This window comes from Oryx dammah, unplaced genomic scaffold, assembly GCF_014754425.2.
Source record: "Oryx dammah isolate SB20612 unplaced genomic scaffold, SCBI_Odam_1.1 HiC_scaffold_28, whole genome shotgun sequence".
Classification (NCBI taxonomy): Eukaryota; Metazoa; Chordata; class Mammalia; order Artiodactyla; family Bovidae; genus Oryx; species Oryx dammah.
The window spans coordinates 20,608,579-20,626,977 of NW_024070212.1; the positions used below are offsets into that span (position 1 = coordinate 20,608,579).

At 41.7% G+C, this 18,399-nt stretch overlaps 2 protein-coding genes and 1 non-coding gene across 6 annotated transcripts in view; 1 reads left to right on the forward strand and 2 right to left on the reverse strand.

Annotated features, from left to right (window-relative positions):
- PDZK1 (PDZ domain containing 1) overlaps positions 1–15,539 on the forward strand; it is a 55,634-nt gene extending 40,095 nt beyond the window's left edge. For all 3 annotated transcript variants that reach the window (XM_040230858.1, XM_040230859.1, XM_040230861.1), the window contains 8 exons: positions 371–582; positions 1,342–1,588; positions 3,458–3,594; positions 4,433–4,628; positions 6,794–6,990; positions 12,417–12,641; positions 13,323–13,619; positions 15,055–15,539. In XM_040230858.1, the coding sequence (XP_040086792.1) occupies positions 373–582; positions 1,342–1,588; positions 3,458–3,594; positions 4,433–4,628; positions 6,794–6,990; positions 12,417–12,641; positions 13,323–13,619; positions 15,055–15,108 (1,563 nt within the window). In that variant the 5' untranslated portion in view covers positions 371–372 and the 3' untranslated portion in view covers positions 15,109–15,539. The remainder of the gene's footprint in view (positions 1–370; positions 583–1,341; positions 1,589–3,457; positions 3,595–4,432; positions 4,629–6,793; positions 6,991–12,416; positions 12,642–13,322; positions 13,620–15,054) is intronic.
- Positions 7,498–7,569, reverse strand: TRNAY-AUA. The gene has a single exon. It is a non-coding gene; the product is annotated as a tRNA-Tyr (tRNA).
- Positions 15,540–16,280: 741 nt separating the features above from the next.
- The window catches only part of LOC120855973 (Golgi pH regulator), a 47,832-nt gene continuing 45,713 nt past the window's right edge, over positions 16,281–18,399 (reverse strand). For both annotated transcript variants that reach the window (XM_040230863.1, XM_040230862.1), the window contains 2 exons: positions 17,059–17,124; positions 16,281–16,932 (listed from right to left, as the gene is read on the reverse strand). In XM_040230863.1, the coding sequence (XP_040086797.1) occupies positions 16,726–16,932; positions 17,059–17,124 (273 nt within the window). In that variant the 3' untranslated portion in view covers positions 16,281–16,725. The remainder of the gene's footprint in view (positions 16,933–17,058; positions 17,125–18,399) is intronic.

Genomic DNA, 18,399 nt, shown 5'->3' on the forward strand with positions numbered 1-18,399 from the left:
TTCAGATATTTAAATGAAAGTGGACTTGGATTTTCTTTAAAATTTTAGGTAATATATTTGGAACTAATTTCTTTTGGTCATGGGACAAAAGGGAATTTGGTTTTGGAACTACTGAAATTGAAGCATCTGTGTCCAGTACCTAGCTGAATACATGGGTCTGAAACTCAAGTGAAAGGTCATCTTTGGGGAGGAATAGATTTGGAAATCACTAGCAAGTCCTGGAAGGTGACCTCCCATACCCCAAATGTTGCTACCTGAACAGCTGGGAGCTGGTGTGATTAGAAGAAAAGATGTACAGGAGATGAAGTACAGATTTCTCACCCCAGTTAGACTCTTTCTCGAGGATTCACCCATTTGGTTTTCATCACAGAAATGGCCTCCACCTTCAACCCCCGAGAATGTAAGCTAACCAAACAGGAAGGGAAAAGCTATGGCTTCTTCCTGCGAATTGAGAAGGACACTGATGGCCACCTGGTCCGGGTGATTGAGAAAGGTAGCCCAGCAGAGAAGGCGGGTCTCCAGGATGGAGACAGAGTTCTTAGGATTAATGGTGTCTTCGTGGATAAGGAAGAGCATATGCAGGTAAGTAAGACATTTGGAGTTCTTCGAGGATCTCTTTAGCCCCTATCTCTCTGATTATTTTAGTTCTGGGTGTTAGTGGAGCTTTCCTGGCTGCCACTGGTAGGGCAGGATACCTTTACAGCTATACTCTGCCAGCTAATCACTCTCCTATGATTAACCAAGAACTGTAAAAGTTATTCCTAGGTTTGAATAGTGTCAGGTCTAATGTGCATTGCATATTTGCTATGTGAACGGGACTATACTAGGCAATTTCATATTCATTATTTTGTTAAATCCTTGGCACAACCCATGAGGTACCATTTCACAGTTGAAGAAGTGGAAGCTCAGACACCCTAGCTTGCTAATGTGTTCACACAGTGAACATATGGGAGTGTCTGACCTCACCCTGAGTCTATCTGCCTCTAAGTGGGTGCTCCTTTCACTGTACTGTGCAGTCTCCGTAGACTCAGGAGGACCTGCTGTGCTTTGGGGCAGCATTCATCCCGGGAGAAGACCTGTCCTAGTAAAAGTTCCCTGGGCTGGGCTTGGGCTGCACTCTGTAGAGTCCAGTGGTGCTAAAGACCCAGCCTAATTTGTCCCTGGATCTTAGTGGGGCCCAGGTGGAGACGGCTGGGGGATGATCTGCTGACTACTCGGATGTCAGGGGTCAGTTGATAGAATCTGCAGAGTCAGATGGTGAGCACTGCTCTCTCACCCACAACCCTGGTGGTTGATAGAGGGTTATTGGTTAAAGTTAATCTTTTTCTTTCTTCCTCTTAGGTTGTGGATCTGGTCAGAAAGAGTGGGAATTCAGTGACTTTACTAGTTCTGGATGGGGATTCCTACGAGAAAGCCATGAAAAAGCAAGTAGACTTGAAAGCGTTGGGTCAAAGTCAGGAGTCGAGTTTGAACGATAAGAAGCCACCCTCTGTGATGAACGGAGGAGCACAGATGTGGACGCAGCCACGGCTCTGCTACCTAGTGAAGGAGGGGGGTAGCTATGGCTTCTCTCTGAAAACTGTCCAAGGTGAGCTTGAAGGTGGGGCAGGGACAAGCAGCTTTCTGGAAGAGAGAGATTGGTATCTGTTAATGACTTCGTTGACTAATTGTCAATTGCTATGGAGATTCAACAGCAGCCTCTCTCCCCGGCCCTTCCTTTGTACAGCTGTGCAAAGAGGGATCAGGATGGTGGGCAACAGTGGAGGGACACGGGGCGCTCCCGTCTCCCTGTGCTTGTTAAGCTGAGTCCTCAAGGCCAGAGGGTTAGAGGGTTGATGCTTCTCTGGGGGTAAAGATGGAGGAGAGAATGGAGAATAAGAGGCAAGAAAAAGGAGGTTCTCCATGAGCTACTTTTGAATTAGAATGATATCTCTTTTCATCTCTGAGTGTCCAGGTGGTCACTTATTCAAAAAATCCTTGAGCACCTATTTATGTATCAGCTGCTGTTAAGAGTTGCCACAGGCACGGCCAAGATCCCCATCCTCCTGTGGCATCAAGGTAGTACCCTCAGCTGTGGCTATGCTTTGAGATGTCTCCCTGACCTCTAGCTGAGAGGTACAGTGATTTGAGAAACCCCAACCATCAGAAAGTACTAGATTCTGTTCCTAGAATTTCAGAGTTGCAGGCTGACCCATGAACAGTTGCCCGTGGTTTTTTTGATTTCACTGGAATTGAGGTTGGAACCATAGCTGGTCAGGGTTTTGGTTCCACCTCTGGCGTTGCTCCTTCCCTGTTCTTTCTGTACTAGAGAGGCACTGGTGGTGGGTCATAATTTGCTGAAGTGATAAAGAGCTTCCCAGGTGGCTCTATTGGTAAAGAACCTCCCTGCCAGAGCAGGAGATGTAAGAGATGCATATTTGATCCCTGGGGCAGGAAGATCACCTGGAGAAGGAAATGGCAACCCACTCCAGTATTCTTGCCTAGAGAATTCCATGGACAGAGGAGTCTGGTGGGCTATATATAGTCCATGGGGTTGCAAAAAGTTTCTAAGACTTATTTAACCTGTTAGCAAGAGAAATAAACTAGCTATAAGAGATATCTCTTGAGTTTGTCAGTTGTTAAAACACAGTGATATAGGTGGTCAAGGGAAGCTTGGCATTTCTCAGAGGTTTATTATCAGTAATATGGTAAAAAAAAAAAGAAAGAAATTGCAGTTCAGGCTATTCGTTTGGCCTTTGTGTAATATCTGTGGTCAAAGGTTTAAATTAGCTTTATGGAGATGTTTTCTTCATGACAAACATATTAAAAGGTAATAGGAGAAATGCCAAGTATTTGAGAAAGCAGAGTTTAAATTATTATTATCATTTACAAATGGTTTATATAGCCATAATGAAGGTACCCTTTGCCTAGGCTGAAATATTAATATCTTGACAGTACTGACAGCACTTCTTTAAGAAGCACCTGAATCCTCCTCCCTGCTAACCCAGCCTGACTGTATGTGTCTGTGCTTTCCTCTCTTCCTGTGCCTGTTTTCTTTAGCCTGCATCAGTGAGATTTATTCAGTCCACTGGGATGTGGTAGTTGGTGATAGTTTTAAAGAGGACAGAACAGAGCAGATGCCATCTAATTCTACAAATGCAAAGGAAAGGGAGTATGACACAGCGATGCTTAGTGGGCACGATTCGCCACTTTCTGGTTCAAGAGGCCAGTGCCACTTGAGATTCCTTCTTTGTACTTATTTGGGCTCAGAAACCCTATTCAAATCAATAAAAACCAACTGAGTAATGGCTGTGTCAAGTTTGTGCTCTGAGCTCTAACTGTCGTTCTGTATCGAAGTCTATCTGAGTTAGTCCTAAAATGCGAAGTTCTAGTTTTATATTATTGGGAGAAAACCCTTTGCTGTTAAGACTTTCAGTGTAATGGAGCTGTGACACTTGTCTACCCCCTACTCTTTCAGGTAAAACTGGAGTGTACATGACTGATATAAAACCTCAAGGTGTGGCTATGAAAGCTGGAGTGCTGGTTGATGACCACTTGATTGAAGTGAACGGAGAGAATGTAGAGGATGCCAGCCACGAGGAGGTGGTGGAAAAGGTCTATCCCAAAGGAGCACTTTCTCGCCTTTAACATTCACTCTGCTCTCACTGGAAGTGCCAGGAAGACAGGAATGGTAGTTTTTAATGGGAAGACTGTGATATGGGAAGCTAAACCTTTGTATTAAGAGCCAATAGACTCACTAGTGGTGTAAGCAGTGTTAACATAGGGCTTTGGAATGAGGCCTTTGCTAGTTTCATGCTGTCTTGAAGAAAAGTGTTCTAAAGAACCATTATCTTCTGGATCTTATGTGTAATTTACTGGAATCACTCTCTAAACTTGTAACAAATTCGATCTTGAATCAATGTTACTAAAGTGTTTTAATGCAAGCTGGAAGATGACGAGTGTGGGTGATGAATGCCGAGTTGCACATGGGGAGTGTCTGATGTGCTAGACCCCAAGTCTTATGCCCCAGCATGATGCATGGAAAACACTCGAGAGGTTTTTCTTTGGGGTCATATGGAACCTTGAAAATTGACCAACTGTATCTTTTCTTGGTAGAATGATATTTCAAAGTAGGCCTTTACTTTCTTTTCCAAATTCCTTTCCTAGTCTTCACCTAAGTACCTTTCTGGGTTTTCTGAATTCCAGCTTTCACTTGGGTTCAGTTAGCATCTGTGTGGGTGACGTCATACTTAACAAAGGGAAAAACAACTATATAAGGGAAGATAAATAAATACCAGTGAGGTGGTACAAAACAGTATTACAGCTTTCAGGACTTACATCTCATATATCCTGTTTAATCTATAGACTGTGTGCCTCAACACAGAAACTTTCCTATTTCCCAGCATCTTTCTTGGAGACTGATGTTGGTCCTCACCTGTGAGTGTTGTTGCAGGTGAAGAAGTCTGGAAGCCGCATCACATTCCTGCTTGTGGACAAGGAAACTGACAAGCACCATAGCGAGCAGAAGATAAAAGTCAAGAGAGAAACAGCCAGTCTGAAACTGCTACCCTGCCAGCCCCGTGTTGTAGAGATGAAGAAGGGAAGCAATGGCTATGGTTTCTACCTGAGGGAAAGCCCAGAACAGAAAGGTAAGGCACTTGAAGAGCAGAAAACCTGGCAGTGTAACCACCCAATTCTTCATCCCAGTCTGACTCCAGAGTTCCATTAGGCCCCCCAGCCCCCCATCAGGGTATCTTTAGGTTTTCATAGCAGAATTATACAGCAGAATTTTGGATCTGAGCAGTAGCATGCCAGTAAATTGGCTCTCTGGGGGGCGGGGGGAAAAAGCCCTGATTTGTAGTATGTGTTGTTTCGTTGTGGTATAAATACTCCCACCATGTCTGATTTCAAGCTACAACAGCGGTCATAGAACGCAAAGTTGAGAAGTACTCAACTTTGAGCTGGTGTGTGACAGCGCCAACACCCTACTAGATCTGAGGCAGGGGTGTGGGTGGGGATCTGAGACATGAATAGAACCAGGAGTCTTTCTGATTCCCTGTAATTCAATAAGAATTAAGGTCCTCCTACACAAGCTGAATACATTAGGAGAAAAAAAATGTAGGTTCAGGCCATGAAAACTGTTATTCACCCAGAATTACCATTTTCTTTCCATCATATATATTTACATTAATTTATGAAACATTAATTTGACTCATATGGTATAAAAACATCCTCAGGATCTTTGAGAATATCAAATGAATGTGATAAGAATTCTTCAGTCAAGAAGACCCCTATTTACTAGAGGAGATAAGACACATATGTCCATAACTGAAGGTAGATGGTAAGAAACATCTTAAAACAGGGCAGGTAAGATACTATGGAAATTCAATGCTGGAGCAAGTTTTTCCTCACTAAAAAGGTATTGGGAGACCTCAAAGTAAAGGTAGCACTTGAGCTCTGGCTTTATAGTATGAATAGAATTTAGGCAAGTTGAGGGGTAGGGACAAATACGTCCGATCCATGAAGATAGGATTGTGTGAATAAAGCAGGAAGACACAGGCTCAGTTTGACTGCCATTTAAAGTGTAGCACAGAAAATCAAGTTAGAAAGGTCAGTTGGAGAGACATATGATGGACTGTTAGTGCATGCTGAGGAGTTTAGACTTATTTTCAGAGTTAGTGGGGAGTTATTTTTTGAACAGTGTGAGAGAGAAGAAAAATTAAACCTACATTGCCTTGGGGGCTTTACACATCTCAATTACTCCTAATAATTTTGTAAGAATTGCTGAAACTGGGGACTTGAAGAAGATACAACAATTTTTATATGGTCAAATAGTTCTAGTACAGCTAGAATCAAAATTAGGTCTGTTTAGTTCCAAAGCTCACATTCAAGCTGTCGTGCTGGGGAGTGACTCGCTCAGACGGTGCATCAAGATGACTCTGTACTGGAGAAGGCAAACAAGGAGGGGAGAGCAACTGGTAAGGTAGCAGTTTAGGAAGAATTCAAGGCAGGAATGAATACAAACTGCATTTCAGGTGGAGGAAGTAGGGCTGCAGAAGAGATGTGTAAAAATATTAAGGTATCACTGAAGGACCTGGCTGATTAGACACAGGGAGTGGGTGCTGAGGGAGAACCATGCTGCCTGTCAGTGACAGGAGGATGGTGCTCCCACTGACAGGTGACCAAGAGATGCCAAGCAACTAGCCGGAAAAGTGAAACTGGAGCTTGTTAAAACTGTATGAGGGGCAAAAAAAAAAAATTAAGGGTGAGAGATCTGAAGGTTTCTGGTGAAGATGGTTCAATTCCTGAAGACTCAACACCCATCTGTGTGGTACGCACTCACAAATCCATTCACAACTGAATTTGCCCAACTGCTACTAAAAGGCTAGCTTAGGTTTCCTGGGGTCTGAATTCTTTGGTTTTGTTCACCATTCTTCCCATCCTCTCCCCTTTTTTATGGCTTAGCTTCTACATAAGCATACAAGTATGCACACTGATTTCCTGGGACTTTGCTGACCCTTACTGCTTAGCATGCTGTTTTATCAAGACTGAATCCCAAACACTTTTAGTAATAACATTCTTTTCTTTAAGACTCTTTCATTATTAATGACTGGGTTTATTCCTGGAATTAGTTCTGACCAAAGAGCGAGGTGGATAGGATGTGTATAGATATCCTAGTGGGAAGGACAGTTGTACTCAGCATGCCTTTTATATCTATTTTATAAGGGCTTTAGGCCCCAGCAGAAATCCCCCAGTTTGTTTTCTATGGATCTTTCTGATAATTCTATTTAAATTTTTTCTGGGGGGTGGGTAGGTCAAATCATCAAGGACATAGATTCCAAAAGTCCAGCAGAAAAGGCTGGCTTGAAGAACAATGACCTGGTGGTTGCTGTCAATGGCAAGTCTGTGGAGTCCCTTGATCATGACACTGTGGTGGAAATGATTAGAAAGGGTGGAGATCAGACCTCTCTGCTGGTGGTAGACAAAGAGACAGACAACATATATAAACTGGTAAGTAATACAAGGTCACATATTCATGAATTAAGGTTGGGTCCATTCACTCATGCCCTCAAACTTTGGTTAAGTTACCACTTGGATCTTCATACTGGAAGAGGCATAACAATCATCACTAAGGCTGTACTGAAGCTCAAATTGGTAGATAAGAGAATGTGATGGGTTCATGAGGTTTAAGTCCTTGGAAATAAGATTTCTGAAAGAATTTGCAAATATAACTGCAGAATTTCTCTTGGTGACCTGGGAAAAAATCTATGAACAATAGCCTGGAAATAAACAGATGTAGTCCTAACTTTCCCAAATAGGGAATGACTGGATTTTAACCTGTAGACCAATGTGTTCTACCAATCCCATGTAAAAGCCTAAAGAAAGTGAAAGTGAAGTCACTCAGTAGTGCCCAACTCTTTGCGACGCCATGGACTGTAGCCCACCAGTCTCCTCCATCCATCGGATTTTCCAGGCAAGAATACTGGAGTGGGTTGCCATTTCCTTCTCCAGGGGATCTTCCCGACCCAGGGATCGAACCTGGGTCTCCTGCATTATAGGCAGATGCTTTACCATCTGAGCCACCAGGGAAGTCCACAGGGAACCCTTAGCAAGGGAGCAGAAACATAGATTCACCAAGACCAAGCTGTGCCAAACTAACCTTATTTCCTTTTATCTCTTAGTCACAATAGCTATTGTCTGCATATTTTAAATTTTTTTTTTAATAACACTTTTATCACAAGAACTGAGGTTCACTCTAGCTTAGCAGACATTCAGGGGCCTTCTAAAGTACCATCTGCCTTGTTGGGTGTTGGTCACAAAAATGAACAAAGATGAACTTGTTCTATGTGATATACAATAGAAGCATCCAAAGGCATATAAATGATATAGAGGGAGGAATATTATGGGTGGTAGAATTAGCCTCCTTCAGATTAAAAAATCCTGAAGCTTAGAGAGACTAAGAGATTGGCTAAACTCACTCATTTTAGCAAAGACTGAAGTCAGTATTTGAAAGCAAGTTTTAATTATGCCATACTCTCTCCCAGCACATTTTGAATAGATATTTCAAGACATTTGTGTAAAGAAGACTAATGAGTGAACTGGAGATAGAAAAATTAATGGGTTTTTAGCTAGCTGAACAACCATACCTAAGAGTACTTGATACTGGACCAAATGTCAACCCAAACAGATTCTAATAGCATGCTGTTTGTTCCTAAGTTAGCACATTATTAAATGTGGATGGAGACATGGAAAACATATTTAATATACTTAAATCATACAGATGACTTAATGTGTTGATGGATAATTACTAGAGACTAGTATTTAAAATATCTAGTCAAGATAGAAGAATAAAAACTAGTAAGTTTAAAGTTTAATCAGGAATATATTTCAAATACTAAACTAACTTAAAAGTAAATTGTATAAATACCAAATGGTGAGGTCTGAACTGATGACTATAGAAAAAAGTACAGAAAACTTAATGACACTCTAAGTAGCTGCCCCTACCCAAAAAACTCAATTTAAGGTTACATTAATTGACACTTGGCTTTTGAAGATGATAGTATTACTGTTCTGAGTTGATCAGACTATACCTGAAATTACCAGTAATGTAATTTTGGGTAAATTACCCTCCCTGTGCCTGTTTCCTTCATTGTAAAGTAGGTATATCTATGGCGAAGGGTAGTTATTAAGTGTTATATGAGTTAATCAACAGTGAGCCCAGTCCTGGCAACCTCACTTTAGGCCAATGTCAAGAAAGGTAACCAGGGAAGAGGTTTTGTAAGACATTATGTGAATATTTAGTTTGAATAACCATAGGTTTGGGGGAAGAAAGGAAAACATTGTCAAGAATTTAAAAGACTAAATGGTAACTATGTAAGGTAATGGGTCTGTGTTAATTAACTTGATTGTGGTAATCATTTCACAATGTATATGTCTAGCAAATCATGATGTGTACACCTCAAACATATACAACTGTAACTGTCAATTATACATTGTTAGAGCTGGGAAGATACATGAAGCAAAAGCTGATGAAATTGAAGAGAAATACAATTCTACAATGATAGCTGGAGACTTCAATAGCCCATTTTCAATACTGGATAGAATAACCAGACAGAAGTAAGGAACTAGAGGACTTAACAATGCAAACCAGCTAGATCTAACAGTCATACACAGAATACTCTACCCAACAATGGAATACACATTCTTCTCAAGGGCACATGGGACAGTCCTCAGAACAGACCATGTGCCAGGCCACAAATCAAGTCACAAGAGCCAAAAGATGGAACCAACCCAAGTGTCCATTGACAGATAAATGGATTTAACACAAATAACACACACACACACACACGAATTTGAAAGGCTATTACATGTGGGAAATAGACTTATTTTTGAGGTGTCCTATGAGGCACAGCTTCACCAAATAGAGAAGGCATAAGGAGCTAGCTTTTGGCTTAAAGACAACCAAAGGTACCAGGAAAAAGCTTTGCAGAGTGGGAAGCTCCCAGATGGAGGGAAAAATCAAACAGAAGTCAGGTCACTACAGTAGCTGCTGTAAAGGGAATTCAGGCATCAAGTCCTCTTCATGCATGCTTGCTTGTGTGCTTGCTGAGTTGCATCCGACTCTTTGCAACCCCATGGACTGTAACCTGCCAGGATCTTCTGTCCATGGTATCTTCCAGTCAAGAAAATGAGTGAGTTGCCATTTCCTCCTCCAGGGCATCTTCCCAACCGAGGGATCAAGCCTGCGTCTTCTGTGTCTCCTGTACGAGCAGGCAGGTTCTCTATCACTAGCACCACCTGGGAAGTCCCAAGCCCTTTCCAACGCCTCCAATGACTTAACTATAATTTTAATGTTTTGATTAATATGAGAGAAATTGGATCTAAAAAGGTGTCTGTCTCCATTCTCTTCCTCCCTCTTCTCTCCCAGAGTAAGTTCCATAGGTGGGTAGGTGCATGATGGTTGGATCTTTGATATATATATCAGTGAATAAAACAAACACCTAGACCAGTTCTTGGCACATACCAGACACCCAAATATTTGAATGAAGAATGAGTAAAGACTCATCACTGTCCTCTGCCTCAAGATTAGCTGCTACTGTCAGATACAGTTGATCTGTAGTGACAGCAGAAGTATTTTCGCATGTGATGAGTCACTCTGACAATTTCCCACATTTTAAAGAGAAAGAAATGTGGGAAGATTTGCAAGTATAGCATTGAAAGATCTGAGGTTCACTGAATTGGGTAAGTAGGAGGTTCTGTGCTGGTGCTACTCTAAAAATCTTTTTAATTTTAGGTTGTGCTGGGTTGTGGTGTGCGGGCTTCTCACTGTGGGGGCCTCTCTTGTGGAGCACAGGCTGTAGCACACGGGCTTCAGCAGCTGCAGCTTGCGGACTCGAGAGCGCACAGGCTTGAGGAATTGTGATGAACAGGTTTAGTTGCCCTGAGGCAGGCAGGATCTTCCTGGACCGGGGATCAAACCCATGTCCCCTGCACTGGCAGAAGGATTCTTATCCACTGTATCATCAGGGAAGTCCTGTGCTGGTGCTACTCTTGTTTAGAAAGGAAGATGTGGTCTTGGGGTAAAACAGATGATACTAAGACCCCAAATCCAGTTTTAGCCAAGTTGTTGAACAGGAAGTAGGAGATCATAAGCCTAAACTCTGCAGGTTGGCTAAAGGTGAAGATGGCTATGGCTTTCACTTAAACGCGGTTCAGGGTCGGCCAGGCTCAGCTTCAATTGCTTGATTTCCTACTCATTGCCTAACAAATGTCCTGAACATCAGTGGGCAGTAATTCAATTGCTGATCCAAGATCTTACCATATCCAAATATACAACTATATAAGATACATAACTAAATAAAACAAAGTTTTAATTCTCGTAACTATAACCCACAGTCAGCTAAACTCTTCATTCTGTAACAAAAACTAGTCCTATGTTTCCTGTTTCTCTGCCTTTTTATATTTAAGACCATCACTGCCTTCTTCACGTGGACAGTCTGGGAGTTGAGATGGATTAGAAGTATTTAAAGATAGTGAGGAGTCTGGATGGGAGGGAGTTTGGGAGAGAATGGATACAAATATATGTACGGCTAAGTGCAGCCATGAAATTAAAAGACGCTTACTCCTTGGAAGAAAAGTTATGACCAACCTAGATAGCATATTCAAAAGCAGAGATATTACTTTGCTGACTAAGGTCTGTCTAGTCAAGGCTATGGTTTTTCCAATAGTCATGTACGGATGTGAGAGTTGGACTGTGAAGAAGGCTGAGCGCCGAAGAATTGATGCTTTTGAACAGTGGTGTTGGAGAAGACTCTTTGAGAGTCCCTTGGACTGCAAGGAGATCCAACCAGTCCATTCTGAAGGAGATCAGCCCTGGGATTTCTTTGGAAGGAATGATGCTAAAGCTGAAACTCCAGTACTTTGGCCACCTCACGCGAAGAGTTGACTCATTGGAAAAGACTCTGATGCTGGGAGGGATTGGCGGCAGGAGGAGAAGGGGACGACAGAGGATGAGATGGCTGGATGGCATCACCGACTCGATGGACGTGAATCTGAATGAACTCCGGGAGTTGGTGATGGACAGGGAGGCCTGGCGTGCTGCGATTCATGGGGTTGCAAACAGTTGGACACGACTGAGCAACTGAACTGAACTGAAGTCCCTCTGCTGTCCACCTGAAACACAACATTGTCAACTGGCTATACGCCAATGCAAAATAAAAAGCTTAAAAAAGAAAAGATAGTGAGGAGTCTAGCATAGCAGAGTATCAGCTAATGGTTATATCAGCAAATAGTAAAATAGAGTACAACAGACACAGGACTGGAGTGGGGAGTGGGAGGAGCAAGTAGTAAATGACTGGAATTGACTTTTGTTACCATATGTGACTGTGAATGCCAACTTCCTCTACCCACTCCCCCAATTGATTACTGTAAATCAAATAGTGACAAAAATATCATCTCCTGTTTCACTTTCTCTAATGTGTCTAAGGAGCTCTGAAGAGTTCTGAAGACCATTTTACTGAGGCAAAGGGCCAGGTGAACCTCCTCTGCGTGAGGTATTGGGTAAGTCACTCAATGTCTTACAATCTCCCAACAGGGAGACTGCTGACAATTTGTTCAGTGACTTGCTCACTATCGTGGAATCAGAATAAACTAGCAGTTCTGTTAGATTTGGATCCTTGTACAGCATTCTGTACTGCTCTTATGTTATATGTATGTACATTTGCTTACATGTTTATGCTCATTATTCTGTAACTAAGTTCAATCTTCCTTTATACCTTTTCTGTTTGGGGTAGTAGAGATATTTTACAGCCCTCAACCAGATGTATCTGAAAGAGGAGTGGAACATAGAGGATACCTTATAAATTAAACCAGCACATTTAATAAAGTGTAAATTCTCATACTTATCATTAATGTTTTTCCCACTTTATTTTCAAAAGGCTGGCTTTTCTCCGTTCTTCTACTATCAAAGCCAAGAGCTGCCTAATGGTTCTGTCAAGGAGGCTCCAGCTCCTACTCCTGCTCCTCTGGAGGTCTCAAGCCCGGAAACTACAGAGGAAGTAGGAGATCATAAGCCTAAACTCTGCAGGCTGGCTAGAGGTGAAGATGGCTATGGCTTTCACTTAAATGCGGTTGGGGGTCAGCCAGGCCCATTCGTCAAAGAGGTATGGTGAGCTGGTTGCAGCAGCCCAGTGAACACAGCCACAGTGAGGAGAGCCTCGGTTTCTCCCACTCACTAATGGCTCAGGAAAAAGATTACACCAAAGGCCTACACTGAGTGTCTCACTTGGGTTCAAGTAAATACTGGTCTCATACCCCTTAAGATAGCTAAGAGTACATCAAAGTTCACATCATTTGTTTCTGAAACATCTGTCTCTTTAGACATTTCAAATTAAACAGAGTGAGTTGACATGACTGTAGTTGATAGTCACTACTAACAACTCTTGTCTGGGAGTAATACTTGTTTGCTTCTGTGTGTCTGGCATAATGCCACCCTGCAGAGACTGACAGAAAACTCTCTCTGTAGCTCTCAAGTTGGGAATGAAGAAGGGGGACCTATGGAATCTAATGCCTTCACCCTGGAAAGCACTGTATGAAAGATACACAATAGGATATTCAACCATTGTGAACACTATTCTTTTGAGTAGCGCTTATGAAATTATAGCTTTCATAAGCAGAAAACATTAGGGCACCATTTTAAACTTCGGTGCCTCAAGGGGAAATGTCTGTATTCTCAACATGACTGAGAATAAATTCTCAAAGCCCTCACCTCTCCTCTGAAGAATTGCTAGTCTAACACTCTGTGGTCTCTGTTTGGAAGTGGTAACGCAGAACTTTGCTCACAGGTGCAGAAGGGCGGCCCTGCTGACCTGGCGGGGCTGGAGGACGAGGACGTCATCATTGAGGTGAACGGAGTGAACATGCTGGATGAGCCCTATGAGAAGGTGGTGGACAGAATCCAGAGCAGTGGCAAGACTGTCACACTCTTAGTCTGTGGAAAGAAGGCCTATGATTATTTTCAGGCTAAGAAAATCCCTATCGTTTCCTCCATGGCTGATCCGCTGGATGACGACCCTGATCCCGATGAAGGAAGGCAGGAAGAATCAGAGCAAGACTCACATACGGCAGAAGAACGAGAACGAGTGAGTGGTGATACATTGCTTTTAGTGATCTAACTAACCAGAGTATGGTAACGTCCTTAACAAGTGCACCATGTATCTATGTTTACCACAGGTTTCCTAAAACACTAGAAAATTACAGTGTAAAGAGAACTAGCAAATTCAGTTACCATGGGTGAGAGAAGGTAGTTTAAACCTATTTTTCACAGCATGGAGTTGACAGTAACTTATCAAAATTATAATGAAAACACCAGAAGAACCCGAATCAGACTATTTACATACAAATTCTGGAGTTGCCATTTATCACTCTTGGGTAATAGGCTGGGTAATTTGCCAGCCGTGGGTAACAAGTAATAGAAAATAATGGATTTATTCTCTGTGCCTCAGTTTCCCCACCTATAAAACAAAGATAATTTGTAGGATTGTTATCAGGATATATTAAGACTTTTAAGTTTTTGAACAGTGCCTGGTTCATGGTGAGCATGAGAATGAATGGTGGTGGTTAGAGATAATATTCTTTTTAAAATAACTGGCAGGTATTCAAGTTTCATTACTGGGGAAGAATAAACATTATTCTGTTTGTATTTCATTTAGATAAATTCCTTGACAAGTCTCAATTTCTCTTCATAGATGAACTTGAGGTCTGAAAGTAAACTATCCAAGTTCATAAAGGAAATGTATGACAAAGGCAAGACTCTAAATGAAAGTTTTACAGTTTTTTTTCATTACATTATTTTTGCAGATTGGTAATCTAAAAAGCAAATACTCATTTTTAATGAATACAAGCTGTCTTAGTCTGTTTGGGCTGCTAAACAAAATACCGCAGACTTGGTGGCTTATAAACAACAAACATTTATTTCTCACAGTTGTGGAGGTTCAGAAGCCCAAGATCACGGCACTGGCAGATTCAGGGTCTAGTGAAGGCGCTCCTCCGGGTTGCAGACTGCTGACTTCTGGCTTGCCTTCACAGGGCAGAAGGAACTAAGGAGTTCTGGGAGGCCACCTATAAAGGCCTAATTGAGTCATGAGAGCTCTGCCCTCCTGACCTAATCACCTCCTCATCACCTTGGGAAAACAGGATTTCCACCTCTGCACTTTGGGGAGATACAAACATGCAGACCATAGCATACATGTTGCCATTGACCTTGTATCCTGTATTGTTTCACAAAGAAAGTATTATAGATGTCTTTAAAAGAATTCTATAATAACTCTATAGAAAGTCAACTGCAGTACTATGCTAGTTTATAGAAAAGAAGTATGTATATATATAGATATTAAAAGGAATGTGTCAGGGTCGAACAGGAAGCTGGAAATGAAGCCAAGCGCAGAATTCTGGTCTCCAAGCTTCTAGTGAGTGACTCTTCTTCCTGACTCAAGAGGTGCAAATCTAAAATAGACCATCCATCTCCTTAAGTTCACACTCTTACCACTTACACATCCTCTGTTTTCTTTTGCACAGGCCCACAGTACAGCCTCTCATTCTTCTTCCAATTCTGAAGACACAGAGATGTGATGAGAGCAAGCCCTGGCTTTGGCTGACAGCTGTTTCTGGGTATTTAATAGGAATCCTTTCCCAAGGAATGGGCTGACATCCGTTTACTGTCTTTGTTCGAGAAGAACTCCTTGGAAACCAGTTCATCACATGTGATTGTCTTCTGCTGTCACCGGTCTCAGGGGTGGCTACTGCAGAGAGCTTATTTATGGCCAACGTAGGAAAAGTTAATATACGAGCCAGATGCTTTTCATGCGATCTCTTCCAACCTTCAACTTAACTACTCTTCTCTGTTTGATGTTATTTCCTCTATAGGTTCCCAGAGCACCAAAGATGATTCATAAATCTGTATATGTGAGAACTGCTGATTAACGTATCTGAGCAGATAAGCCTATTAAAACTATGCTTTTGTAAGAATGCTGTTGTTGCTGAAATAAATGCCATTAAAAATGCCTTTTGAGTATGCTTGAATTTTTCCTGTTGGCTGATAGAACCTTAATAGTGCTTTTGTTTCTGGTAAACTTTTTATGTTTTAACCTTCATTTTGCCTCTAGAAACCCCCAACACAACAAAACTCAGAATAAGATCTCAGTAACAAAGAGAGACTTCCTGGTAATAAAATTCAAGATTTTCTTAAATTGAATTTCTGAGTGTCCTACAAATTTTCCAAAAGCTTCCTATTACAGATGAAGACATTGAGCCCTAGGATAGGAAAGTGTCCTATTCCAGTTAAGTTATTCATTGTTTTACCCCACAACTCCACAAATGGCAGATGAAAAGAAAAAATGAAATATCATCAGTGACTTGAATTTAGAGTAATTCACTCTTAAATAATACTAGTAAAGTGAAAGTGAAAGTTGGTCAATCATGTCCGACTCTTTGTGACCCTATGGATTATACAGTCCATGGAATTCTCCAGGCCAGAATTCTGGAGTGGGTCACCTTTCCCTTCTCCAGGGGATCTTCCCAACCCAGGGATTGAACTAAGTTGAAGGGAAATCAAGAAAAATGTCATACTCTGAAGTCTCTCTTGGTACACTCTATTTCAGTTGCATACCATTCCTTCTCCAGCATAGATGAACTTTTGGTTATTTGAAGGGTGAAGGGGATGGGGAGGAGGGCTGGGATGCTGACTTAGACCACATAAGCAATAATACCAAGCTATCCCTGACAGAATGACAGTAAGGCCCAAGTGTTAACAATCTCTGATTTTAATGATAGTCAATCTCAAGGGAAACTCATAACCTCCTCCATGGGATCCTTGATTTCAACAGAATCTCAAGTGTTTAACCAGCTACCTTACATTTCTCTTACCCAAGAGTTCCAGTGTATTTTCTCCCTTTAGCTTCTTGGCTCCTTTTAGCCCCACCACCTGGCATACTCTACCAGCCTCAAGCCAAACAGGGTACTCTTGGATGAGTGCTAGCTTGAGTTACTTCTCTCTCTCATACAAATGAGAAGCTGAAGCTACTCATGATTACAGTATCATCTGAGGACGAAGGCATAAGCTGCAGGTAGAATATGCTACCACAGCACTATGTTGTTTTAAAAATGTTAGGCCTTAGTCCCTCCAGTTTTCCCCTCTTATATCCAAATTCTGACACCACTGACTTGTAGCAGTCTGTAATAGGCATGAGTTCAAGGTGCCATATGCTTCTCTGGTGCCTGTTTGTGGGCCAGATAGAGGAAGAGTATGCTGGAGAGAGCACTGACCAGGAAGATGACATCAAACCAACGGTGATAGAAGTTGAACTGCAGCTCTCCAAGGACTTCAGTGATGATGGTGCGGTACTCCAGAGGCATGCTCATTCGGATCAGCAGCACAGATGAGACGAAGTACATGCCCTGTAGGTCAAATGAATCCAGAAGGGACTTTGAATGCAGTGACAGACAAAGGAAATACTTACAATAAGTATGAAACATTTCTGGTATTTTATGGCTCTAGACATAAAGCTAGTTCATTAAACTTACCATTATCTGTGCTAATAGCAGGACAATGACATTGGAGGACTTACTGCTGGAGATGGCATAAAAGAACTGTCAAGAAAGGGAGGAAAGATGATTATACAGTACTTCTAGATTCCTGTGTCAAAAACATTAAGTGGCATGTAAATAAAAGTGTTTTTTCCCATGCCACCATCTTGTGTAGAACCGTTCATAAGAATTAAGGCTATAAATAAGACATTTAAACAGACTGCCCCAAAAGGGATCCACTTATAGTTTTCCCATACAGGTAAGTATGGGAAAATATCACGACAAGATGCTTTGTAGGAAGCATCACGTGAACAAAGCTAGTGGAGGTGATGGAATTCCAGTTGAGCTATTTCAAATTCTAAAAGATGATGCTGTTAAAGTGCTGCATTCAATATGCCAGCAAATTTGGAAAACTCAGCAGTGGCCACACGACTGGAAAAGGTCAGTTTTCATTCCAATCCCAAAGAAAGGCAATGCCAAAGAATGCTCAAACTACTGCACAATTGCACTCATCTCACACACTAGTAAAATAATGCTCAAAAGTCTCCTAGCCAGACTTCAACAATACGTGAACTGTGAATTTCCAGATGTTCAAGCTGGATTTAGAAAACACAGAGGAATCAAAGATCAAATTGCCAACGTCTGTCGGATCATAGAAAAAGCAAGAGAGTTCCAGAAAAACATCTGATTTATTGATTACACCAAAGCCTTTGACTGTGTGGATCACACCAAACTGGAAAATTCTTCAAGAGATGAGAATACCCAGAACACTACCTGCCGCCTAAGAAATCTGTATGCAGGTCAAGAAGCAACAGTTAGAACCAGACATGGAAAAACAGACTGGTTCCAAATTGGGAAAGAAGTACGTCAAGGCTGTATACTGTCACCCTGCTTATTTAACTTATATGCAGAGTACATCAAGCAAAATGCCAGGCTGGATGAAGCATAAGCTGGAATCAAGACTGCTGGGAGAAATATCAATAACCTCAGATATGTAGATGACACCACCCTTATGGCAGAAAGTGAAGAGGAACTAAAAAGCATCTTGATGAAAGTGAAAGAGGAGAGTGAAAAAGCTGGCTTAAAACTCAACATTCAAAAAACTAAGGTCATGGCATCCAGTTCCATCACTTCATGGCAAATAGATGGAGAAACAGTGAAACAGATCCAAAATCACTGCAGAGAGTGACTGCAGCCATGAAATTAAAAGATGCTTCCTCCTAGGAAGAAAAGCTATGACCAACCTAGACAGCAAATTAAAAAGCAGAGACATTACTTTGCCAAAAAAGGTTCATCTAGTCAAAGCTATGGTTTTCCAATAGTGATGTATGGATATGA